This window comes from Mandrillus leucophaeus, unplaced genomic scaffold (genome assembly GCF_000951045.1).
Source record: "Mandrillus leucophaeus isolate KB7577 unplaced genomic scaffold, Mleu.le_1.0 Scaffold43, whole genome shotgun sequence".
NCBI lineage: Eukaryota > Metazoa > Chordata > Mammalia > Primates > Cercopithecidae > Mandrillus > Mandrillus leucophaeus.
The window spans coordinates 4,024,618-4,048,925 of record NW_012104587.1 but is presented as its reverse complement, the minus strand read 5'-3'; the positions used below and the strand labels follow the sequence as shown (position 1 = coordinate 4,048,925).

General features: G+C 53.1%; 3 protein-coding genes across 9 annotated transcripts; 2 read left to right on the top strand and 1 right to left on the bottom strand.

The window, feature by feature from the left end:
- Positions 1 to 69: 69 nt before the first annotated feature.
- On the top strand, positions 70 to 977 carry TMEM262 (transmembrane protein 262). Of its 3 annotated transcripts, none has more exons than XM_011993533.1 (3): positions 70 to 315; positions 423 to 522; positions 642 to 801. In XM_011993533.1, exons 1-3 carry the CDS (start codon positions 142 to 144, stop codon positions 716 to 718), a joined length of 351 nt encoding a protein of 116 aa, XP_011848923.1. In that variant the 5' UTR covers positions 70 to 141; the 3' UTR covers positions 719 to 801. The 3 variants fall into 3 exon arrangements, with proteins under 3 accessions (XP_011848923.1, XP_011848922.1, XP_011848924.1); XM_011993534.1 differs by having other exon boundaries at positions 72 to 315; positions 423 to 490; XM_011993532.1 differs by having other exon boundaries at positions 423 to 977.
- Positions 771 to 5,012, bottom strand: ZFPL1 (zinc finger protein-like 1). Of its 2 annotated transcripts, none has more exons than XM_011993536.1 (8): positions 4,783 to 5,012; positions 4,362 to 4,471; positions 3,940 to 4,051; positions 2,566 to 2,759; positions 2,385 to 2,457; positions 2,103 to 2,249; positions 1,737 to 1,854; positions 771 to 1,245 (listed from the first exon to the last, which is right to left on the bottom strand). In XM_011993536.1, exons 2-8 carry the CDS (start codon positions 4,461 to 4,463, stop codon positions 1,059 to 1,061), a joined length of 933 nt encoding a protein of 310 aa, XP_011848926.1. In that variant the 5' UTR covers positions 4,464 to 4,471; positions 4,783 to 5,012; the 3' UTR covers positions 771 to 1,058. The 2 variants fall into 2 exon arrangements, with proteins under 2 accessions (XP_011848926.1, XP_011848927.1); XM_011993537.1 differs by having other exon boundaries at positions 4,801 to 4,913.
- Positions 5,010 to 22,878, top strand: CDCA5 (cell division cycle associated 5). Of its 4 annotated transcripts, XM_011993538.1 has the most exons (10): positions 5,010 to 5,226; positions 5,435 to 5,529; positions 5,608 to 5,673; positions 5,759 to 5,794; positions 9,378 to 9,812; positions 20,608 to 20,721; positions 21,090 to 21,181; positions 21,451 to 21,549; positions 22,305 to 22,371; positions 22,505 to 22,878. In XM_011993538.1, the coding sequence occupies exons 1-10, from the start codon at positions 5,181 to 5,183 to the stop codon at positions 22,853 to 22,855; spliced, it is 1,401 nt and encodes a 466-aa protein (XP_011848928.1). In that variant the 5' UTR covers positions 5,010 to 5,180; the 3' UTR covers positions 22,856 to 22,878. The 4 variants fall into 4 exon arrangements, with proteins under 4 accessions (XP_011848928.1, XP_011848929.1, XP_011848930.1 ...); XM_011993539.1 differs by lacking the exons at positions 20,608 to 20,721; positions 21,090 to 21,181; positions 21,451 to 21,549; positions 22,305 to 22,371; positions 22,505 to 22,878 and adding an exon at positions 9,977 to 11,689; XM_011993540.1 differs by lacking the exons at positions 20,608 to 20,721; positions 21,090 to 21,181; positions 21,451 to 21,549; positions 22,305 to 22,371; positions 22,505 to 22,878 and adding an exon at positions 9,977 to 11,689 and having other exon boundaries at positions 9,378 to 9,816.
- Positions 22,879 to 24,308: the final 1,430 nt, after the last annotated feature.

The window sequence follows — 24,308 nt, the reverse complement described above, 5'->3', positions numbered from 1 at the left end:
TCCCCTCCACCGTCCTCCTGGTTCTAGAATCCCACTGCTATTCCATACCAGGCACTCTAGAATGAGAGACTGTTGCTTTTCCTGGGCAGGGCCTGCTTGCTCCAGCTCTCAAGTCTGACTTGCATCTACGCTGTGGGCAAGATGCGGCTGCGAGACCGCATCGCCACATTCTTCTTCCCAAAAGGCATGATGCTCACCACGGCTGCACTGATGCTCTTCTTCTTACACCTGGGCATCTTCATCAGCGACGTGCACAACTTCTGCATCACCCACCACTACGAACGCATGAGCTTTCATTACACGGTTGTCCTGATGGTAGGCTTGGGGCAGGGACGCAAGGGCTGGCTATGGGAGGCCCGGGGGGCTGATGGAAACCCCACTGTTGTGTCAGGGGGCCACTCTCCCACTAGATGGGCCTACAGTTCTCCCAGGTGATCAGCATCTGCTGGGCCGCCATGGGGTCACTCTATGCTGAGATGACAGAAAACAAGTACATCCGCTGCTCTGCCCTGACCATCCTGAGTGAGTGGCGGGAGGGGGAGGGTGCAAGGGGGAGCGGGGAGCTTTGGAACCCTGAGATATGGCAAGGAGTAGCCAGGGAAGGGTACTGGGGCTCATGGGGGGCTCTCTCCTCCACCCAGTGCTCAACGGAGCCATGTTCTTCAACCGCCTGTCCTTGGAGTTTCTGGCCATCGAGTACCGGGAGGAGAACCACTGAGGCCTGGGGAGTCGGAACAGGGCTGAGGAGGCTGAACGAAAAGGCTGCCTCGGGTGTTTTAATAAAGTTGTTGTTTATTTCCACCTGCCAGCTCCTTCATGGGGCAAGGGGTGGGAGGCTGGAGACCCGGGAGGAAAGCAAGTCAAGACAAATGCTTGACCCGCGGGGACTCCAGGCCCAGCCTGCAACCACTCTGGTGGACTCGGCTTTGGGTCCAGGGTCTTAGTGTCTTAGGCTTGACGGAGAGGGGCAGTGAAGAGGTGCCCCCAGCCTCCCCATTACCCCGCCTCTCCTCCACAGGACCCAAGTCCTAGGCTGGCCTAGCCACAAGCAAGGGGGCTCAGGAGGGGCCCACGCGGATGTGAGGGTTCATGAGTGGGTCCAGGTTGGGGTCGCTGTCCGCTGCGGCCCGGCCTAGGCGAGACATGAGAGCAAGGAGGGCCAGAAAGCCCAGCAGTCCCAGGAGTAGCAGCAGCCCTGCCCGCTGGAGCAGGGTCAGCGGTCGCTTCCGAGACCCGGCCCGGCTCCTGGGGGGATGAGGGGAAAATCAGATCAGGCCCCAGTCCCTGGTGGCCCCCACGGCCTAGAGAGAAGCCCCGGTCACCACCCATTCCTGAACCTCCATCTCCTCGTCTGTGCCTCAGAGATGATCACTCCTGCACTTGCCACCATAGGGCCTTATTGTGCAGCTCAGACCAGCTGAGGCACACGACTGTGTTCTGGAAACTACAACGTGTCAGGCGTCGGGGAGAGTTACAAAGATTAGGGGGTGTCAGTTCAGGAAGGGGCCTCAAAGAGCCTGAGTCCAAACCTCCTGTGTAGGAGGCACTGAGACAGCCCCAGAGAGAAGCAAACCACAGCTTCTGCTGCACAGCCAAGGCCCCTGCACACCCCAGCACCAGGTACTGTCACTCCCCAGAACGAGCCCCTTTGGTCATGAAGCTGTCCCTCCCAGGGCCTCTGGTTCCCACTCCCTCTCCACCCCTTCCCGGCATTCCGCCCGCCTGACCCTGTGTACCTTAGCAGCTGGGCCAACCAACCCAAGGCAGGCCGGCGTCGGTACTTGTCATCGTCACAGTCTCCATGGAGGCCTGGTGTCCGGTCATCATCCCGCGTATCATACACCTTCCTAGGGGCTACAGGGTGGAGCCACTAGCACCAATAGACTCAGGAAAACTGGCCGCTTTGGGGAGGGCTAGGGGGATCACCTGCCCTCCTCAGTCTGACAGAGCATCTCAGAATCGTGCGGAGGTAATGGCTGTGCCTGGATTGAGGACAGGTTCCTCCAGGTGGGTCTCTCTCTGGATCCTCAAGCTCCCAGTACACAAACCACTCCACCACCCTCTTTCTATCCTTCTGCGGCCTGGGTCACTCCCAGGCTCACCATGAGTCAAGGGCTCAGGATTGCCCATGTGGATCACTGTGTGCTGCTCGGGCCGGCCTGGGGAAGCCGGGGGCCGGGGGGCCTGGCTGTAGAAGGCTGGGGCAGCAGAGGCGCTGTCTACCTCCTCTGGTCCAGGGGTACTGCTGGCTGTGGGCGGAAAGAGAGCCATCAGCAGAAGTAGTGGGTAGAGCTCAGGGGTAGAGCATGTGACTGTAGACCAAGGGAGCTGTCAGCAGAGCAGGGAGGCTAAAGCCCAGACAGTCGGTGGAAGCCACCACTTACCATTAAAGCTAGACCAGTCAGAGAAGTCAGACGTGTTGAGGGGCTCGGGCTCTGGGCTCACCACCTCATCGATCTGGAGGAAGGAATCTGGGTCACCAGGCTGCCTAGTACTGTCCCCACCCATCTGGCTCAGGTGGGGCCCAGGGCAGATGGATGGTCAGACAGACAGAGGGACTCTCACCAGAGGGAGGCCCAGTCCTGCCCGGGCCCAGTTGACTGTGGCCAGCTTCTCTCTCAGTGCGGAGGCCACAGGGCCAGCCAGGTTGGTTGGGGGGAAGATGGGGCCATTGCAGCTGGGGCACTGGTAGCCGGCAGGTGCCGTGTTTCGGGGTAGCTGGGCAGCACGTTCATTGAGGCAGGCCCAGTGAAAGAGATCTTAGGGCCCATGAGACAGGGGAGAAGAGACATGAGGAAGAAGACACTTAGGGCTCCTAGCCTAGCAATAGCCCCCAAACCATTGCAGGACATATGGACACACGTGTGTGCCAGAGCCTTCTCCTCCCCGTCCTGTTCCCTAAAACATCAGTCTTCTTGGCTATCACCATCTAAGTCCAGGCAGTGCTACCAAGCTGTCCAGCTCACAGGGGTAAGTTTGGGTGGGAAGAACCGCCACCTCTCCTTTCAGTGAGTCCTCTCTGGGCCTGCACTCATCATACTCTTTGGGCTAATGGCTAATAATGAACAGTTTCAGAAAAGGTTCCTTGATATACACACAGGCACACATATGCATGTACACATCCCTGGGCACACATGTACATGTGCTTATAAGCACGTAATCAAACACAAGTAGCATTCACTATATCTACACTATGGGCACAGGAGCCCTCACACATACACATCTATACACTCACAGGTTTGCTAACACTCAGGCACATTCAACCATGCATTCTCTTGTACTCCCACAACACACCTGTGTTCATATGTTTACATACATACATTTACCCATTCATTCACCCCCAAGTACTAATCAACACACTAACACTCATTTAAACACACAATGTACATTAAGTGCCTACAAGTACACACACGTACTCACAAGGAGAAACACATATGGAGCTGCCTCTTGCATGAGCTCCTTCAAAAACTGGAGCTAAGGCTCTTACTCCAGATTCAGGTCAAATTCATGACACATATGTCTGCTGACTTTTTTTAGCTAACTTTAATGTGGGAAGCTCACTTCCTCTCTGTTTAGACTTGGAATCAGTGGTGGATCCTGAATATCTGAAAGCGACATGCCGGTCTGGCTAGCTGATAGTCACGGCCACCAGCATACACATAAGCTTGACTGGCTCTCACTCAAACCTCCAGATTGGCAGGGCTGAATTTTTAGGAAAGAGGAACTAGGAGCTTTAATTTTTAGGAAAGACAGTGAGGCCTAGAAAGGAAGAATAACTTGCCTGAACTTACAGAGCAGGTAAGGAACTTTAATATGACTAGAATCTGGGTTCTGAGACTTGGAGGACTCACTGTCCTGCTGCTTGAGGAGGGCCTGGAAACCAGTCACCAAGCTGGCCCCTGAGGCTGGCCTGATCCCCCCGAGGTGCCAAGGCCTCACCATAGCAGACAAGGCGGGTCGTCTCTCGGCTGGCCAGGGGTATGTTGCACAGGCGGCAATTGGGGTTGTAGTCGCTATCTTGGAGCCATTGCAGGTAGGACTGGACGATGCACTGGAGTGGGAGAGAGATGTCACAACTGGTGCTGGGGCTGCTCGGCCTATCACCCCAAGGTCTGACAGTCTCTTTTTCTCTAGTCACAGAGGAGACTCATCCTTTTGTTTGTTCAATCAATATTTATTGAACACATACTGTGCGCCAGACTCTCTCTTGGGGGCGGGGGATATATCAGTGAACAAAATAAACCAAGTCCTTGCCCTTGTGGGGCTTACATTCTAGCGCGGGGTCCCTCATGGATTTGGAGGAAGCCAATACCACCTTGCCCACCCAGTGCCCTGCTCAGTCGCTCCCCTGAAGGCCCCACCTTGGCGTGATTGGCTACCAGGCAGTGCTCGCAGACGTTGACCCGGTGTTCGAAGCAGAACAGGTTGGTCACCTTTCTCTTGGGGCACTTACAAAGCCCCATGATCGATCCTGGGAAAGGGGCCTGAGTTGGTAGGAAGCCAGGTTCTGGTGGCCACCACTATGCTCTCAGCAGCCCAGTTTCCACTCTTAACTCCCCCAGACACTCTCTTATTCGCCCCGACCCAAGATTTCTGCCCACTGTTCCTCCTTATGCGGGGAAACACCCCCTGCATAAATCCCACCTCCGGCGACCCCTCAATCCTTCTGGATCCCGCCCCCGGCCAGGCCCCTCCATCAGCGACTCCCCGATACCACCGGCCCCGCCCCCAAGGCCTCCCCTGAGCCCCACCCCCTCCAAGCCCCGCCCCTTCTCTACAGACCCTAGTCTCTGTGTTTACTGATCGGCCGCTGCACCGGTTCCGAAGGGCGGCAGCGATGCTTCGAGGCGAGGAAGGGCAGGGACCACGCTCTCCAAGGATCTTGCTCCGCTCCCTTCAGCCCCGGCCGCCCCGATTATCCCTCCGCTGCCACGTCTCTTCCGGGTGCGGCGCGCCCTGATGACGCCATCGCACCCCTGGGCCACGCCTCCGCTGACGCTAAACGTGAAGACCGGTGGAAAAGAGAGGGGGCCCGAACGCCGCGGACCTCTCTCCCTACGTCACTTCCGCTTCCTTCTCCGCAGGGCGGGTAATTCGAAAGTTTTTTGCAGCGAGTGGCCTTCCCCGTTGGCGCGCGCCCGGGGCGGCGGCGCTGGAGGAGCTCGAGACCGAGCTTAGTTATGTCTGGGAGGCGAACGCGGTCCGGAGGAGCCGCTCAGCGCTCCGGTGAGCGGAGGGCGCGCGGGAGACGTGAGGTCGAGCCGTTTGGGGGACGCAGTCCTGTGAAAGATTGCCCTTCCCTCCCGCTGCTGCCTCCAGAGGAGGAGCCCTTAGAAGGGCTTGTTTGGGAATTTTCTCGCTGTCTCTAGAACCTGTTCTCTGGACTCTAAGGTCTAGAGTCCTCCTCTACCGCTTAACTTTTTTCTCTTTCCAGGGCCAAGGGCCCCATCTCCTACTAAGCCTCTGCGGAGGTCCCAGCGGAAATCAGGCTCTGAACTCCCGAGCATCCTCCCTGAAATCTGGCCGAAGGTGAGCCCCAGGTTTCTCACTTCCTCCCCTTGTGGCCCCTCACCTAATGTTGAGCTCACGTTCATCCCTCTTCTCCAGACACCCAGTGCGGCTGCAATCAGAAAGCCCATCGTTTTAAAGAGGATCGTGGCCCATGCTGTAGAGGTAAAGGCTAAGGAGGGTGTTGTGGGTGAGTAGGCGGGCGAAACTGGGAGCCAGCTATGAGATCAATTGGTATTGTACCCCGCAGGTCCCAGCTGTCCAGTCACCTCGCAGGAGCCCTAGGGTGAGTTCACTTTCATCTACTTAATTAAGTGGAATCTGGGTCACTCTAGAGGTGGACAGCACACATTGGCTGCTCACATCTGCCCAGGGAACTGTTTTGCAGTACTACAAAAACAGTTTGTCTTTGGGCACCTGCATGCATTGTCAGTCTTGACTACTCCCTGAAGACTTAATACACTTAACTTTTTATGCCTTGTGTATTTCTACCATTTTCCTGGAACTTCATGTAAAAACTGAGCGATGTCTTAACTCCACATACTGCCTTTCTAATCCATTTTGCCTTTAGCTTTCATTTATGGGTGTTCTAAGATAAGTCATGTGTATGACATTTTTACAGTTTGAGCACAAGCTATTATCAAAGGATGTTTCATTAATAGACAATCTGAAGACATAATGAATGAGAAATGTGAACTCCTTTGAAGAGCTGATAGGGCTTAGAGTCAACTAGGGAGAAAGACAAATGACCATTGATGGCAGCGTTGTGTACTGGGACTGCAATAAGGAATACTAGATGCTATGATGGTGGCTAACCCAGACCATGTGGCTCAGGGAATGTTTCATGGAAGAAGAAACATTTAAACTGAGTCTTTAAAGACAAGTAGAGGGTGGGTGCAGTGGCTCACACCTGTAATCCTAACACTTTGGGAGGCCGAGGCGGGCAGATCACTTGGGTCAAGAGTTTAAGACTAGCCTGGCCAACATGATGAAACCCTGTCTCTACTAAAAATACAAAAATTAGCCAGGCATGATGGCACATGCCTGTAGTCCCAGCTACTTAGGAGGCTGAGGCAGAAGAATTGCTTGAACCCAGGAGGCGGAAGTTGCAGTGGGCCAAGATCGCACCCCTGCACTCCAGCCTGGGTGACAAAACGAGACTCCATCTCAAAAAAAAAAAAGGGGGGGGGGGTTCCAGGCCAAAGAAGAAGCCATGTTTGCAGAGATTGGGAATTTAAAGAAAAATCACAAGGTTTGGGGAATAGCAATTTGTTTAGTGTCTGCAGCAGACCTCAGCAGGGGAGGGGGCACCCTAAGGCAGAGCAGAGCCCGATGAGGCACAAAAGCCACACTCATGACTTGGGCTTCATTCTTGGGTCTGTGGGCAGCCTTTGGAGAGTTCTGGGTAAGGTAGTGACTGAGTCAAGTTTGAATGTTTTAAGAAAGACCCTTCTGGGAGCTGTGGGGAGAATGGTTTGGAGAAGCGCTACCTTGGGGCTCCAAGACCAGTGGAATGACGTGAAGTCCAGGAATTCTGAAGCATGAAGCCAAGGGCGTGAGCTAAAGCCAGGATGACACACAGTACTAGGTTCAGAGGGAATCCCTCCCCAGAGGCCTTCCCTGATCACCCTTATCCTATTGCTGGCACGTTTCTCTACGTAATTCTCTTAGGCCTTACCAGTTCTAAAGACAAGGTCTTGCTCTGCCACCCAGACTGGAGCACAGTGGTGAGATTTTGACTCACTGCAGATCCTCCCTCCTCAGCCTCTCAAGTAGCTGGGACTACAGTCGCACACCACCATGCCTGGCTAATTTTTTTATGTTTTCTCTAATTTTTTTTGTAGAGATGAGGGTTCACTATGTTGCCCAGGCTGGTCTTGAACTCCTGGACTTAAGTGATCCTCCCACCTTGGCCTCCTAACGTGTTGGGATTATAGACATGAGCCACTGTGCCTGATCCTTACCAGTTCTTATAGTGTATTTTCTTGCATGTTTGATGTCTTTCTCTCCTCTCTAAGAACATAGGCACCTTGAGGGTAGGGACTTCTGCCTTTCCTAGTAGCCACTCATTCTTGTTGACTGACTGAGATTCATGGTACATCAAACAGGATAAAGTTGCCAGGACCCGGGTGACTGCTTGGCTACAGAGGATGAGGAAGTGGTAGTCAGTGGTGACCACCAATTTATTCAGCTTCCCTGTTTTTTGTTTTTTTGAGACGGAGTCTCACTCTGTCGCCCAGGCTGGAGTGTAGTGGCGCAATCTTGGCTCACTGCAAGCTCTGCCTCCCGGGTTCATGCCATTCTCCTGCCTCAGCCTCCCAAGTAGCTGGGACTACAGGTGCCCGCCACCAGGCCCAGCTAATTTTTTTGTATTTTTAGTGGAGACGGGGTTTCATCATGTTAGCCAGGATGGTCTCGATCTCCTGACCTCGTGATCCGCCCGCCTCGGCCTCCCAAAGTGCTGGAATTACAGGTGTGAGCCACCGTGCCCGGGTTTTGTTTTTTTTGTGTGTGTTTTTTTTTGTTTTTTTTTTGAGTTGGAGTCTTGCACTGTCACCCAGGCTGGAGCACAGTGGCGCAATCTTGGCTCACTACAACCTCCACCTCCCACGTTCAGTTGATTCTCCTGCCTCAGCCTCCCAAGTAGCTGGGATTACAGGCACCTGCCACCACGCCTGGCTAATTTTTTTGTATTTTCAGTAGAGACGGTTTCACTATGTTGGCCAGACTTGTCTCGAACTTCTGACCTCAGGTGATCCACCCACCTCAGCTTCCCAAAGTGCTGGGATTATATGCATGAGCCACCATGTCTGGCCACCCGTTACCTCTTGAACTTCATCTTCAGTTTCTTCCTGTTTCCTTCACTTCAGCCATGCTGGCCTCTTGTTCTTTGACCCTGACTAGTACACTGTGACCTCAGGGTTTTTGCACCTTCTGTTCCCATGGCCTAGAACACTTGGCCACGAGTCACTCTCACACCTCCTTCAAGTTGTAGCTAGAATGTCACCTCAGTGAGGCCTGTATTGACCTTTATCTCTTTGCAATTCTAACCTACCCCAAGCACTCTGTCCTGTTCTGTGTTTTCCTGTAGTGCTTGATACTGCTCACATAATACTGAATTTTCTTATCTGTTTTTCCCTTAGAATGGGGCAGGGGTTTTCTCTGTTTTATTCCCTGCTGTATTCCCAGTTCCTGGCACAGAACAGGTGACTGATAAATACTTATGGACTGAGTGGACATTTTAGGACAATCCTCATCAGCTGTGTGGCAGATGGACCACAGAAGGCAGGGGCGGAAATGTGGAGAGAAATCAGAAGGTCGCTGGGACCAGCCTGGGCAACATAGGGAGATCCCCCTGTTCTACAAAGAAACAAAAAAAATCAGCCAGAGTGGCACATGCCTGTAATCCTGGCTACTCAGAGGCTGAGGTAGAATGATTGCATGAGCCCTGGAGGCTGAGGCTGCAGTGAGCCATGATCGTGCCACTGCACTCCAGCCTGGGCAACAGAGTTAAGACCCTATATCCGGAAACAAAACAAACAAAAAAAGGTTGCTCAGCTGGTCTAGAAGACACCTAATGAGGGCTTGAGTTGGTCAGAGGGGAGGCTGGATGCTGGGCACATTTTGGAAGCAAGTGACAGCATCAGCAGATGGGGGCAAGTCCACTCGTGTCACAAAAGCAGACTCCTCGGAAGCAATGGTGGGTTGTTTTCTTCTCCCCTCGTCTCTTTCAGGGTCTGATTTGTCTCTTCCTTAAAAAAGTGTGTGTCCTGTGGGTCTTTCTTTCCACGCTGAATCTTCTCAGGCTTTTCTGGAAGTAAGCAGTCCGACTAAGTATTGGGGGCATCCTCTCTTCTGTCCTGGTACAGATTGCCTTTTTCTTGGAGAAAGAAAACGAGCCCCCTGGCAGGGTGCTTACTAAAGAGGACCTTTTCAAGACACACAGCATCCCTGCCACCCCCACCACCACTCCTGTGCCCAACCCTGATGCCGAGTGCAGCTCCACGGAAGGAGAGCTGGACGCCAGAGACTTGGAAATGTCTAAGAAAGTCAGGCGTTCCTACAGCCGGCTGGAGACCCTGGGCTCTGCCTCCACCTCCACCCCAGGCCGCCGGTCCTGCTTTGGCTTCGAGGGGCTGCTAGGGGCAGAAGACTTGTCCGGAGTCTCACCAGTGGTGTGCTCCAAACTCACTGAGGTCCCCAGAGTCTGTGCAAAGCCCTGGGCCCCAGACATGACTCTCCCTGGAATCTCCCCACCACCCGAGAAACAGAAACGTAAGAAGAAGAAGATGCCAGAGATCTTGGTGAGTGAGAGGCAGGGTTTTTCTCTGCCGTGTGCTCCGGCAGACGTGCACGGCTGGGGCTCTGGCTCTTTTGGGGGTTAGGCAGCACCTGCAGGGTGTGGGTGAGATGCTCCAGCCACCATGTTCCCTTCTCACTCACCTGCTCCCCATTTCTCTTCCCTCAGAAAACGGAGCTGGATGAGTGGGCGGCGGCCATGAACGCGGAGTTTGAAGCTGCTGAGCAGTTTGATCTCCTGGTTGAATGAGATGCAGTGGGGGGTGCACCTGGCCAGACTCTCCCTCCTGTCCTGTACATAGCCCCCTCCCTGTGGAGGGGACACTTAGGGTCCCCTCCCCTGGTCTTGTTACCTGTGTGTGTGCTGGTGCTGCGCATGAAGCCTGTCTGCCTTTGAGGGCTTGGGCAGCAGTGGCAGCCATCTTGGTTTTAGGAAATGGGGCCGCCTGGCCCAGCCACTCACTGGTGTCCTGTCTCTTGTCGTCCTGTCCTTCCTATCTCTCCAAAGTACCACAGCCAGTTTCCAGATGGGCCATAGACTGTGGAGGAGAATCACTGGCCCAGCCAGAAGTTAAAGGGCTGAGGGTTGAGGTGAGGGGCACCTTCTGCTCTTGCTGGGAAGGGTGGCTCCTTGGAAATAGGCCCAGGGGTTCTGCCAGGCTCGGCCTTTCCATCCTGAGTTGCCTTCTGTTGGTGGCTTTCTTCCTGAACCCATCTGCGTAAAGAAGTTTTCGGTTCCGTGGGTTTTCCTTCCAATTCTGTAAATAGTCCCAGAGAGAATTTGTGGGCTGAGGGCAATTCTATCTTGGAGGAAGAAGCTGGACATTCAGCCTGTGAAGTCTGAGTTTTGAAGGATGTGGGGAGCCTTAGTTGGGTCTCAGACCGTAAGTGTGTACTACACAGAAGCTGTGTTTTCTAGTTCTGGTCTGCTGTTGAGATGTTTGGTAAATGCCAGGTTGATAGAGCACTGGCTGCTTGGAGCAAAGGGGCCACCAGGTGTTGTGGGTTTCTGTGGCTCACGGCCTCTGGGCTGGTGCCTTGCGCAGGGCCCACGCTGGAGTCCTACCACTCTGCTGCAGGGGTGGAAGGTGGCCCCTCTTGTCACCCACACCCATTTCTTACAAAATAAGTTACACAGAGTCTACTTGGCCCTAGAAGAAAAAGTTGAAGAGTGCCAGTCTTACTAGCATTTTGTGACTATGCCTGTAAAGTCCTCGGAAACTCCTTGTGTACCAGACAGCGGCGGGGGCTGAGAGCAATTTTAGTTTTTGGCCTCCCTATCCTCTCACATGAGAACACTGCCTGGATGCATCTCATGATCTCTGGAGAATTTCCCCATCTTTCTCTTTGAATACTGAGGATTCAATAGTGTGGATTTGAAGGCTGCCCTGCCCCGACTCTCCCACCACACCCCAGTCCGTTGTACCTTTTGATGTTTATAAGTTCATGGAAGTAGACGCTGAGGTGTGCAGAGGAGCTGGTGGATAACAGAGAATGCCAGTGAAGATGAGTGCTGGGTCAGGGTACTTGGAAGAAATGTTGCAGGCCAGGCAGGCCCTAATAAAACCCTCTGCCAGGCCTGGGAGTCCCAGGCCATCTGCTCAACGCTCTGTGCTTTGTCAGACTTGCAAGCAAGCCCCCTTGCTGGGGAGGCCTAGGTGTCCTTGAGCTGAACCGCACTGAAGAACTCTTGTCCTCACTGGCTGATGTGGCAGAACTCTTGGGAAATGTCTTAGTCCTGCAGAATCAGGGGTCACCAGATGATGCGGAGTTGAGATCATCACTGCAAGCTTCTCTGTTCCTGAGGAACTAAATTTAAGGAAAAAAATGGGATTTTGTTTTATAGTTGGAAAAAAATCCTGATTAAAGATTTTCTGCCTGTCCATGGACTGTTTCTTTTATTGAGTCGAAGGCAGAGCCGAGGGTAAGGCCAGGCCTTCTGTGGGCTGCATCACTGGAGTTGTCCCTTTGTCCGGGCGCTCCCAGCCCCGTTCACCCCCATTCGCCCCATGGTAGATTACTGTCCTGCCCCACTTTTTTTTTTTTCCTTGAGGCGGAGTCTCACTGTGTCACCTAGGTTGGAGTCCAGTGGCGTGCTCTCAGCTCACGCAACCTCCACCTCCCGGGTTCAAGCGTTTCTCCTGCCTCAGCCTCCCCAGTAGCTGGGGTTACAGGCGCCTGCCACCAAGCCCAGCTAATTTTAATATTTTTATTAGAGATGGGGTTTCACCATGTTGGCCAGGCTGGTCTCGAACTCTGACCTCAAGTGATCTGCCCTCCTTGGCCTCCCAAAGTGCTGGGATTACAGGCGTGAGCCACCGCGCCCGGCCTGTCCTGCCCTTTGTCTTGTTTATTTCTGTCCAGTCCCTAATCCGCTCCTCTTTCAGGAGGAAGAAAGTTGGGTCTGGGGTGAGGGTGCTGAGAGCTCCCCCAGTGCCCACAGGAGATGCCTGGGAAGTAAACATCCTCCCACGTCCAGCCCTTGTTCCCCATTCCCTTTCAGCCTCCTTTGAAGGAGCCTGAGTTGCTCACTCCATGGTCCAGACTGGACGCTGTGTAGCATCTGGTGCTGTGGGACCCCTGGGGAGCTGTTCAAAGATGCTGATGCCTGGAAATTCTCCCACTTGGCCTTACGTAAGGCTAGGACGCTACATGTAGGTGGCACAGACCAGCCTCCCATCCCATCCTCCATACTCGTACTTGCCTCCTAGTCATCCAAACAAATCAAGGCCATTAAGTTTTCCGCAGACTTAATTCACTTTGACCTCCTTTTCTGACCCAGAGGACACGGGTCCCTTCTTCAAGGCTAACCTTTCCACCTTGGCTTTTGATCCAATTATCTTGTCTCTGAAACCTTCCTCTTTCTGCCAAGTCCTAAATGGCTTTTATTTGCTTTGTTGTTAAAAAATGACAACCAGGCTGGGCACAGTGGCTCACACCTGTAATCCTAGCACTTTGGGAAGCCGAGGCAGGAGGATCACTTGAGCTCAGGAGTTCAAGACCAGTCTGGGCAACATAGGGAGACCCTGACTCTACAAAAAAATGTAAAAAAAAAAAAATGGGTGTGGTGGCGCATATCTGTAGTCCTAGCCACTCAGGAGGCTGAGGTGGGAGGATCACCTGAGCCTGGGAGGTCGGGGCTACAGTGAGCCATGATGACGCCATTGCACTCCAGTCTGGGCGACAGTATAGACCCTGTCTCAAAAGACAAAAACAACCAAAAGTTGACCAGCATCTGTCGTTAGCTACCACCATTACTCTCCTTTTAAGCTTGAAGGAACGTTCCAAGTTGCTGTTTACTTTCTTTGAATTTATTCCCAATGCCCTCATCACTCTCTTTACAGCTCAAAGGTAACCAGTGATGTCCTAATGTCCAGTATTCCAAGCTCAGGATTCTGCCAGCACACCCTCTTTGGGGCTATGGCACTGCCAGCTCCTTTTTCTTGGCTTTTCCTGAAATGTCTGCATACCAGGCCTCAGTCCTGGACCCTCTTTCCCACCTGCCTGCTTTTGCCAGGTAGCCTTAGGTTCTCTGAACTGCCTCCTTGCTCAAGACTTGACCATCTTTATCTCCAACCTAAAACTGTCCTGAGCTACAAATCAGAATCTAGAACTGCCTTTCAGGAAGTCATCTGAAGCTGTGCTCATCCAGCAGCTTGCTTACTCCTGTGTTCTCTGTGCCATTAGCAGAGCCACCAGCTGACACAGTCACACAGGCCAGGAACCCAGGACCAGCTCCTTCCTTCACCCCATCTGGCCAGCCCCATCCCCCTCAACATCCCCCCACTCCACAGTCACCAGACAATTGCACAAGCCTCCTGTGGGTGCTTCCCTTTGGCTGCTGTGTCTCCACACTGTCTGCACTACAGCTAGAACATATTTCCTAAAACACACAATATGATCCTGTCTCTTCCCTCCTTAATTTTTTAATTTTGAGATGGAGTTTCACTTTTGTTGCCCAGGCTAGGGTGTGGTGGCACAATTGGCTAACTGCAACCTCCACCTCCTGGGTTCAAGCAATTCTCCTGCCTCAGCCTCCCGAGTAGTTAGGATTACAGGTGCCCGCCACCATGCCTGGCTAATTTTTCTATTTTTAGTAGAGATGGGATTTCATTATGTTGGCCAGGCTAGTCTCGAGCTCCTGACCTCAGGTGATCCGCCCAACTCGGCCTCCCAAAATGCTGGGGTTATAGGTGTGAATCACCATGGCTGGCGTGCTGGGCCTATTTCTCCTCTCCTTAAAACCCTTTTTTTTTTGGGGGGGGACTGAGTTTCACTCTTGTCACCCAGGCTGGAGTGCAATGGCACAATCTCGGCACACCACAGCCTCCGCCTCCCGAGTTCAAGCGATTCTCCTGCCTCAGCCCCTGAGTAGCTGGGATTACAGGCATGTGCCACCACACTCAGCTAATTTGTAGTTTTAGTAGAGACTGGGTTTCTCCATGTTGGTCAGGTGATCCACCATCCTCGGCCTCCCAAAGTGCTGGGATTACAGGTGTGAGCCACCATGCCCAGCCAAAACCCCTGCCTTTGTTTGTTTGTTTTGTTTTGTTTTTTGAGACAGGGTCTGGCTGTGTCGCCCAGGCTGGACTGCAGTATTGTGATCTGGGCTCACTGCAACCTCCACCTCCCAGACTCAAGCCATCCTCCCACCTCAGCCGCCCGAGTAGCTGAGACTACAGGCATGTGCCACCATGCCTGACCTTTAAAACCTTTTAATACAATTTCACATCTGAGTGTAATAAGACCAGAGAAAGTTGAAAGCAGGGATTGGAATAGATTTGTACACCCATGTTCCTAGCAGCATTATTCAACAATAACCAAACAGCTGGAAACACAAATGTCTACCAGCACCTGAATGGATAAAGTGTGACCTATCGATACAGTGGAATATTATTCAGCCTTAAAAAGAAGAAAATTGGGCCAGGCGCAGTGGCTCACACCTGTAATCCCAGCATTTTGGGAGGCCAAGACTGGCGGATCACTTGAGGTCAGGAGTTCAAGACCAGCTTGGCCAACATGGTGAAACTCCGTCTCTACTAACAATAGAAAAATTAGCTGGGCCTGGTGGCGGGTGCCTGTAATCCCAGCTACTTGGGTGGCTGAGGCAGGAGAATGGCTTGAACCCAGGAGGTGGAAGTTGTGATGAGCCAATATTGTGCCACTGCTCTCCAGCCAAAACAGAAAGCTCTGCTGACTTCCCATGCTCCGTGCTGCGGTAGAATGGATGGTCGCTGGTGGATCCCTGCAACCAGGACCTAAGCTGATCAGATTCCCCACCTTGAGCAATGGGTGTGAGGAGGGATGAAGGCACCGCCTGTCCAGCAGTGTCTGGTGGGGGGAATGTGTGTTTGCTCGTCTGCAGGCCCTCCCCCGTCCTGGTTCTGGCAGTCGGCGCCCTACAGTGCTTGCCCTTTGAAGTCTCTTCTTTCCATGAGTTCTGTGACTCCCCAGCATCCTCCCAATAAACTCCTTTTTGCTCAAATCAGCCAGCATTGTTTCCTGTTTGCACCCCAGAACCCTGGCTGGTCTAGGGGGCTCCTGACACCTTAGCGGGGCTCATGAGGACTCCAGGCCAAGGCTGGTGTCCAGGCTTCAGCCCATAGACCCAATGCAGGCTGCGAGTTGCTCGGAGGTCCCTGCCTCTGAACCTTTGCTCTCTGCCTCTTGTGTCTTTTCCCACTCCTGCGTCACCTGGGTAGCCCCGCGTCATTAACTCTGGCTCACACGCCACACCTGCTCAGCCTTTCCTCCCCACCTGCCCCACCCGGTGAAAGCAAAGAGCACAGGTTCTGCAATCCAACCTGGTTTGAATCCTGGCTCTGCCAGCTTCTAGCTGTATGACCCCAGGCAAATGATAATAATTAGACCCTGCTGTGCCTCAGTTTACTTATCTGTAAAATGAGGACAATAATAATACCTGTGCCACAGTGTTTAAAAATGAGATGGCCGGCTGGGTGCGGTGGCTCACACCTGTAATCCCAGCACTTTGGAAAGCTGAGATGGGTGGATTGCTTGAGGTCAGGAGTTCAAGACCAGCCTGGCCAAGATTATGAAACCCTGTCTCTACTAGAAATACAAAAATTAGCTGGGCGTGGTAGTGGGCACCTGTAATCCCAGCTACTCGGGAGGCTGAGGCAGAAGAATCACTTGAACCCCGCGAGCTGGAGGTTGCAGTAAGCCGAGATTGTGCCACTGCACCCCAGCCTGGGTGAAAGAGCGAGACTCCATCTAAAAAAAAAAAAAAAAAAAAACAATGAGATAATACAAGTAAAGCACTTAGTGCATGGTGAGTGCTCAAAGAACAATTTTCAAGTAGAACTGACCATTCCCTCCCTTTTTGAGTCCCAGAAATCCCAGAAGTCCACACAGACCTCCATCATAGCACCTTCAAGCTCCATTCTGTCTGCTCTGCACACACGTTTACACAGTAGCTGTGTCAACTCCAGCTCAGGCTGGAGGCAGGGTCCTATTTGTCTCTGTTCTCCCAGTGTCCAGACACGTCATGGAGTAAGTGGGTGTGGTGGTTTCTCACCAGCCTAGGCAGGTGTGCCCCTCCAGTGGGAGCTGGGGACAGGGGCTTCAGAGAGCCTCTGAGTGCCCGGTAGGAGGGGCACTGGTGGAGTCAGGAGTGATGGCGCCTGGCACCCTGCCTCAGGCATGAGCCTCCCACACCAAAATTCTAGTCCCACTAACGTGCATATGAGGTCTGAACCCCTGGCTCACACCTGTCCCTATTTCTTGGAGAATGAACTTCACCCTCCCTCTCCACAGGGCAGTTCCCCACACAGCCTACGGACCCCTGCCTCCTCGCCTAGGTCCTCAGCCCGGTGGCCCACCACCCCTTGAGATGAGGCTTTGGCTCACGCCTAGTGGTTCTCCCAACATGTGGGCCTAGACCAGGCTGCCTTCCCCTCTCCACAGTGTGGCTGACAGGTTGGCAGGCTCCCTGATAGCCACCTGCTTGGGGATCAGTACACCCCCATCTGTGACTCTTCTTGAGCCCTGGTTTTCTCTTCTGAAAAGTGGGGCCAATTCCATCTCTCTAACGGAATTGGTCGGGAGGTTGTTTTCAAGGTTGATGTCATATGCAAAGCAACCAGCAGAGTTCCTCATCACTGATGGCTAGTAGCATTTTACGCAGCCTGTGATTAACCCTCAAAGGAGGCGATTCATTTTTGTACCCTTTCAGCATTGAGGGTAGGGCCTTGCACAAAGTTAGGGCTCAATCAATATTTGTGGAGTTGAATACCCATTTCACAGGCTAGGAAGCTGAGCCTGAGTTCCTGCAGCTGCCCCACCTATGAGCAGCAGAGTAGGACTCAAATCCGGGTCCTGAGCTATCTTCTGTCCAAGTCTGAATTAAGCACCTGTCTGTGCTTGGCTGGTGGGACCCTGAGAGGACCCCAGTCCTGTCTGTCTGTCTATCTGCTCATCTTCCTCACGTACCAACTGGTAATCATGGAGCTTTTCATGCCTCCCAGTGTCCTCTGATGGGCACCAACATGTGGCCGTGGTGTTAGAGTTGCTAGATTTAGCAAAAAATACAAGATGCCCACTTAAGCCTGAATCTTAGATAAACAACACAATTTTTTAAGAATAAGCATGACCCTGCCTCAATCCCAGCACTTTGGGAGGCCAATGCAGGCAGATCACGAGGTCATGAGTTTGAGACCAGCCTGACCAATATGGTGAAACCCCGTCTCTAAGAAAAATACAAAAATTAGCTACTCAGGAGGCTGAGGCAGGAGAATCGCTTGAACTCTGAAGGCAGAGGTTGCAGTGAGCTGAGATTGCGCCACTACACTGCAGCCTGGGCAAGAAAGCGAGACTCTGTCTCAAAAAAAAAAAAAGATAAGTGTTTCCCAAATCAGAGAAATAATAGTTTTCTAGTACAACTATGTCGCATGCCACATATGGGGTATAAATATGTGGGTTGAAAATCCTAAATCCTGGCTGAACGTGGTGGCTCACGCCTGTAATCCCAGCACTTTGGGAGGCCGAGGCGGGCGGATCATGAGGTCAGGAGATTGAGATCATCCTGGCTGACATGATGAAACCCCCTCTACTAAAAAAATACAAGAAATTAGCTGGGTGTGGTGGCGGGCACCTGTAGTCCCAGCTACTCGGGAGGCTGAGGCACGAGAATGGTGTGAATCTGGGAGATGGAACTTGCAGTGAGCAGAGATTGCACCACTACACTCCAGCCTGGGTGACAGAGCGAGACTCTCTCAAAAAAAAAAGAAAAAAGAAAATCCAAAATCCCAAACTGTGAGCACTGCCCTGACATTCACTGTAGCATTTTGGATTCTGGATTTTCAGATAATGCTAATATTCCAAAATCCTAAGAAAGATGAAATCCAAAACACTTCTAGATAGGCATTTTGGAGAAGAAATTCTCAATCTGGCTGGGTGTAGTGGCTTATACCTGTAATCCCAGCACTTTGGGATGCCAAGGCAGGAGGATCACTTGAGCCCAGGAGTTCAAGACCAGTCTGGGCAACATGGTGAAACCCTGTCTCTACAAAGAATACACAAATTAGCTGGGTGTGGTGGCAGGCCTGCAGTTCTAGCTACTCGGGAGGCTGAGGTGGGAGAATCATCTGAGCCTGGGAAGTCGAGGCTGCAGTGAGCCATGAGGATGCCACTGCACTCCAGCCTGGGCGACAGAGTGAGACCCTGTCTCAAAAATAAATAATAAAGTCTCAAAAAAAATTCATCATTTATCTGAGATCCCAATTTATTTTATTTTTTTTTTTTTGAGACAGAGTCTCGCTCTGTCGCCCAGGCTGGAGTGCAGTGGCCGGATCTCAGCTCACTGCAAGCTCCGCCTCCCGGGTTCACGCCATTCTCCTACCTCAGCCTCCCAAGTAGCTGGGACAACAGGCGCCCACCAACACGCCCGGCTAGTTTTTTGTATTTTTTATAGAGACGGGGTTTCACCGTGTTAGCCAGGATGGTCTCGATGAGATCCCAATTTAACCTGGCATTCTGTGTTTTATTTGGCAACCCTATGTGGGTACACTGGTACGCAGCTCATACCACCGTAAGATCCACTTTTGTGATGTGACAGGGTCTCATGCACACCTTCTCCAGGATTAACACAGTTTAGACACTTGTCATATGCAGCAGTTAGTGGCTTGTCTCTCTTCTTCACTTCCAAGGCCCTTGGCATCCTGCCCTCAGTGTCTACTCCTTCCACCTATCCTCTGAACTATGCCAAACAGCCCACATAGACAGACACACAAAGATCCCCATGCCTCCTCGTCCCCTGTGGGCTATAGCCCAGGCCCTGCCATGGGCCCTTTGCAGGACCCCACCGCTCTTGCTTACACCATTCCCTCTTCTGCTTTCCCCTGCATCCTTGTTTGAGACCAGGCGACACATCCTGTGTGCAGTCTTTCTGGAGCTCCGAAGCAGCGTGCATGGCTCCTTCCTCTTGCAGCCAGGGCTCTCTGTACAGACCTCTGTGTGGCTCATCCCCCCGCACTGTCAGCTGCAAACCTGGGGCCTCCCTCATCCTCTAGAATTTCTCCTGGGCAGAACCAGGTTGTGTCCATCTATATGTTCCCAAGGCCTATGCCACAGGCAATGTTTACAGGAGACCAGTAAGCACATGAGTGAATTGTGTCCTACCATGTGAAGAAGTCTTTGTTTCCTTACCACTTCTTATATTTGGGCTTTTAGGCCCCTTCCAGTTTTTCTTCATGGTGTAAATCAGCTACTGTGGTCGTCCGTGTGAATTACTTTTATTTGGAGTTGTTTCTTTAAGCCGTTTCCAAAGTGAGGTTCTCAGAGGCACGACTCTCCATCATTCTGTGGATCTTGTTATACGCAGCCAGGTTCCCCTGGTGACAGAGTTGCCTATTCTCCAGCAGCCATACCACGCTGGAGCTCAGGGACTTTCCAAGGTTACGGGGCCCTCTGCAGAGCTGTCGGTTTATATCATATGGTCAGGAATTGTGTAATTTTAGGCTGCCTAGAAAGGTACAATATAACAGTATGACAGGGGCAGCCACAAGCGCCCTGCCGCAAGTCCATGGGGATCTAGAGGTGCAGGTGGACTCAGTGTGGAGAAGGACCATGTCTGTGGTTACTTGGCCAGTAGATGCACAGGATTCTGAAAAATACCAGGGTGAAGAATAGCCACAATTCTATTAACTTCAGCCTTTTTTTTTTTTTTTTTCTGAGAGTCTTGCTCTGAAGCCCAGGCTGGAGTGCAGTGATGCAAACACACCTGAGTGTAGCCTCGACCTCCCAGGCTCCCAAGTAGCTGAGGCTACAGGCACACACCACCATGCCCAGCCAATTTTTTAATTGTTTGTAGAGATGGGGTCTTGCTATGTTGCCCAGGTTGGTCTCTAACTCCTGGGCTCAAGCGATCCTCCTGCCTTGGCCTCTGAAAGTGCTGGGATTACAGGCGTGAGCCACTGCACTCAGCCTCAAAATATTTTTAGCATGTAGTTTGGTAGGACTGACAGATAAAATACAGGACACCTAGTTAAATTTGAGTTTCAAATGAGCAGTGAATCGTGTTTTAGTGTAAGTATATCCCAAACATTATGTGAGACAGATACTGAAAAAGTCTCCATTTTCAGCTGAAATTCAGATTTCACTGGGTAGCCTGTATTGTATTTGCTAAATCTGGCAACTTTCACTTTGAGGGGGTCTGGCATGCTGGATAAAGCTGGTGATAGACGCTCCCCAGGCTGGAAGCTGCCCCACAAAAACCAGACCAGGCTAGAAAGGGCGTGGGGGGATGGTAGGTGTGGGTGACTAGCAGGCTTCTGTCTCTCTCAGTCTCTTAGGAGCAGACAAAGAGCCCACTCTAAGCTGGCCAACGAGCGAGTGGCACAGCCTGTTGAGGAGCAGGAACCCAAGGACACTCAGGCTTCCGAGGAGCGGAACTCGGAGGTGACGGAAACCCCAGCGCCTCCCAAGGCGGCGGGCAGGGAAGGCAGGACAGCTGGAGAAATTCTTCCTGTGTCTGATTGGAGGCCTGAACCCCTGTCGTCACACCCAACCTCCAGCTGTCAGGGCGTCCAGGCCCAGCTCCTGGGTTCAGGGCTGAGGAATGGGTCCAGGGGAGTTCAGCGCTGGAGGGCCTCCTGGACGGGTCCCATTCACACCTCCTACCACACTTTCTCTACAGGGTGGGGGATACAGAAGATGGGGCCCCTGAAAGGCAGGGAGATGGCAAGGATGGGGGGCGTGGGAGGACCTGGGCTGTTGGGTGAGCAGCCTCGACCCTCTCCAGTCACCTTGGCACCTTCTCTACAAAGCCACCTTCCTCAGAACAACTGGAACCCACCGTCACGTTCCTGTTTACACTCCTGAACACGTCTGAGCCCACTGAGCCCAAAGACCCTGAATCGTAAGGCTGCATGAGAGAGAGAGAGAGTGTGTGCACGTGCAGGAGCATGCAGGCACGCGCAAAACTGGGGGAGGCGGGTGGTGTTTCTCCCCACCCCATACCCAGAAACATTCAAACCTGGGCCAGGACTCAGCCCTGGCCCGTGCAGAGAGGAGGCCCAAAGAGGCCTGCTGGAACCTGGGCCTGTGGCTGGGCACCCCCACACTGCCCACCCACCTCCCTCATCCCCTAGACCCTCTGGCCTGACCTTCACTGCCCACTTGCTCCAGGGACTCGGAGGTCCAGGAGTACCGGTTCCTAGATCAGGAAGACTGGGGCCCCCAGCGGACCTCAAAGGAGATCAGGCAGTTGCAGAATGACTGCATGAGGTGAGCTGGGCGGGCAGATGGGGGCAGGTAGGGTGACAGGGCTGCCCCCAACCGAGGCGAGGTCTGGCTTTCAGGTCAGGGCCCACATGCCTGGTGAGCGGGCATTCAGGAATCCCCACCTTTAATTGTCCAAGAACTTGAGGAATGTTCAGTCTCGGGGAGGGGCTTCTTCCCCAGATGTCGGGCTCTGGAGCTGGGGCCTGCACAATCCCATGGCCGCTCACCCCTCTCGGGTAATGCTGGAGTCAGAGCCCCATCTGTCAGCAGAGGTCCTGAGGTGGGGGCGGGGCATGACAGAGGCGTCCAGGCCGTAGACCTGAGTGATCAGCCCTCCCATTCATACACCTCGGCCGGGCTTGTTCCAGCATTGACCCTGTCACTGGCCTGGAGCCACAGAGAATCCTGTGGCAACCCTGCCTACAGCCCAAAGGAGCGGCTAGCCCTCTACCACCCACCCCTTCCAAGGGGAGCCTCAGAGGGTTTCTAGCTCACCCAGAAGCAGCCTGCCCTGCTCTTGCAAAGGAAGGCAAAAAGCATACTTAGTCTTTCTCTGGGTCCCCTGCTACCAATCACTCAGGGAGAACAATTCTCGTCCCACCTGTGGTTTTGCTGGGACAGGAAGACTGGGCTCTTCGTGAAACACTGGTCCCAGGTGGCTGTAGGACCAGGTGGTTGATGCAGGAGGTGGGGGGAGGGGTGCTGCCTGGAACAAAAGCCTGGGGGCTGAGGTGGGAGGGTCTGTTTTTCAACCCTAGGCTTCGGGAGTCACTGAACACCACCCAAGTGCACAACCTGGCCCTGGGGGAGAAGCTGCAAAACCTGGTGAGACCCTGAGCCAGGACCCCCTTTCTTTGTCTTGCCTTCTCCCTGCCTCCCAGCCCAGCTCTCCTAGAGGGGCCTCGGGTTGGCCTGCACAGCGGGCTACCCACCTCGGGCCCTGCAACCCTTTGTCCAGCCCACCTTGTTGTATAAGAGCCTGAAGGAGGGAGCCCAGGCCATCCAGGAGGAGGCCCAGGCCATCCAGGATGAAGTGAAGGCCCTGCAGGAGGAAACCCAGGCCCTGCTGGAGGTGGCTCTGCTCAGGTGTGCGGGCAGCCGTGGCGGCGGGGAGGGAAGAGGCGGTTGCCCCACACTGCTCACTCTAGCTGTCTCTGCCTGCAGTGACCCAAACCCCCGGAAGGCAGGTCTCCTCTTCATGCTGCCTGACCTGCCCCACAGCCACAGAGACCAGGGTCAGGCCTGGCTGGGCCCCAGGTCAGAGGTCGGACACCTCGGGAGGCCACTCCATCAGCCAGCTTCTCCCTAGATCCCGGAAATAAACTTAGAAGCTGAGCTTCAGCTCCGCCAAGTGTCTGTGGGCCCCGGGCTCAGGTGGGGAGCAGGAGGTCACCACGTCCACACTGAGCTCAGCCCTTCAGCCACCCTCTGACATCACCCCCACTCCCTCAGTTCACCCATCCTGGATCTACCCCTCCCCGACATGGCCCTGCCCTCCCCCCGCCCCTTACAGGAGGTTCCAGACCTGGTTGTTGTCAGCCTTGAGATGAGAGCTCAAGGGCGATGTTCCCAAGATAAGCACTGGGGTGGGGCTGGAAAGAGGCCGCAGTTCCTCCCCAGATGATCCGGGTACCTGCTGTAACTCCAAAGTGCAGAAGGATACTGGGGTGTGGGTGGGGGAGGGATGGGGAAAAGCCACTAACCATCTGGTGACCTTGGAAAAGACCCTTCCCCTTTGTAAGTCATGGGGTTGGGGGGCAGAGAGAGGTGGTAGCAACTCCCCAAGGGCCTGCATCCTACACCCCTCAGGATTGGAGATACATATCGATTTTTAGTTTCACCCCCAACCCAGGAGCCCTGTGGCCCAGGGCCTCCTGGGAGCCCCCAACCCTCCTCCACCAATGGGGTTGCAGAAAAGAATACAAAAATCTGACACATATATAGTCAAGGCGGAGAAAGGAAGGGATAATGATAGAAGATTGCTAAATTACATATAAAATTGGTTAATATTCTATAGGGCATTTATTTTTAAAATCCCATAACCTGGGCTGGGCACAGTGGCTCACGCCTGTAATCCCAGCACGTTGGGAGCCCGGGGTGGGCAGATCACCTGAGGTCAGGAGTTTGAGACCAGAGTGGCCAACATGGAAAAACCCGGTCTCTACTAAAAACATAAAAAGTAGCCAGGTGTGGTGGCGCATGCCTGTAATCCCAGCTACTTGGGAGGCTGAGGCACGAGAATCACTTGAACCTGGGAGGCTGAGGTTTCAGCGTACCAAGATGGCACCACTGCACTCCATCCTGGACGACAGAGTGAGACACTGTCTCAAAAAAAAGAATTTAAAAATTTAAAGTAAAATAAAAGGTCTCATAACCCTAAGGCTTGTATTGTTCACTGGGCAGAAATCATTTGCATCTTAATCAGTTTTCTGTAAAGTAACCTCTAATTTTACAGCATCTAGGCCTAATCGATGGTGAAAGATCAAGCAGAATCCCTTCGTTAATCCTCGTGTGACACAGAAGGGGCTAAGGATGATCATTTTGCCTTATGTTCACCGTAGGGAGACCACAGCCAAGAGGATGGAAATTCAGGTTTGTGGCTCCTCCCCAGGCCTGGTTTGACTTACACCAGACTCCTAGGGATCAGGCCTGGGCAAAGTAACTGATGAAGCGCTTGATTAGTGACCATTTAATTCTGCCCCAGCCTCAGGCTGAGTTGAGCTGAGCTAACATCTCTTTTCTTCTTTTTTTTTTTTTTTTTT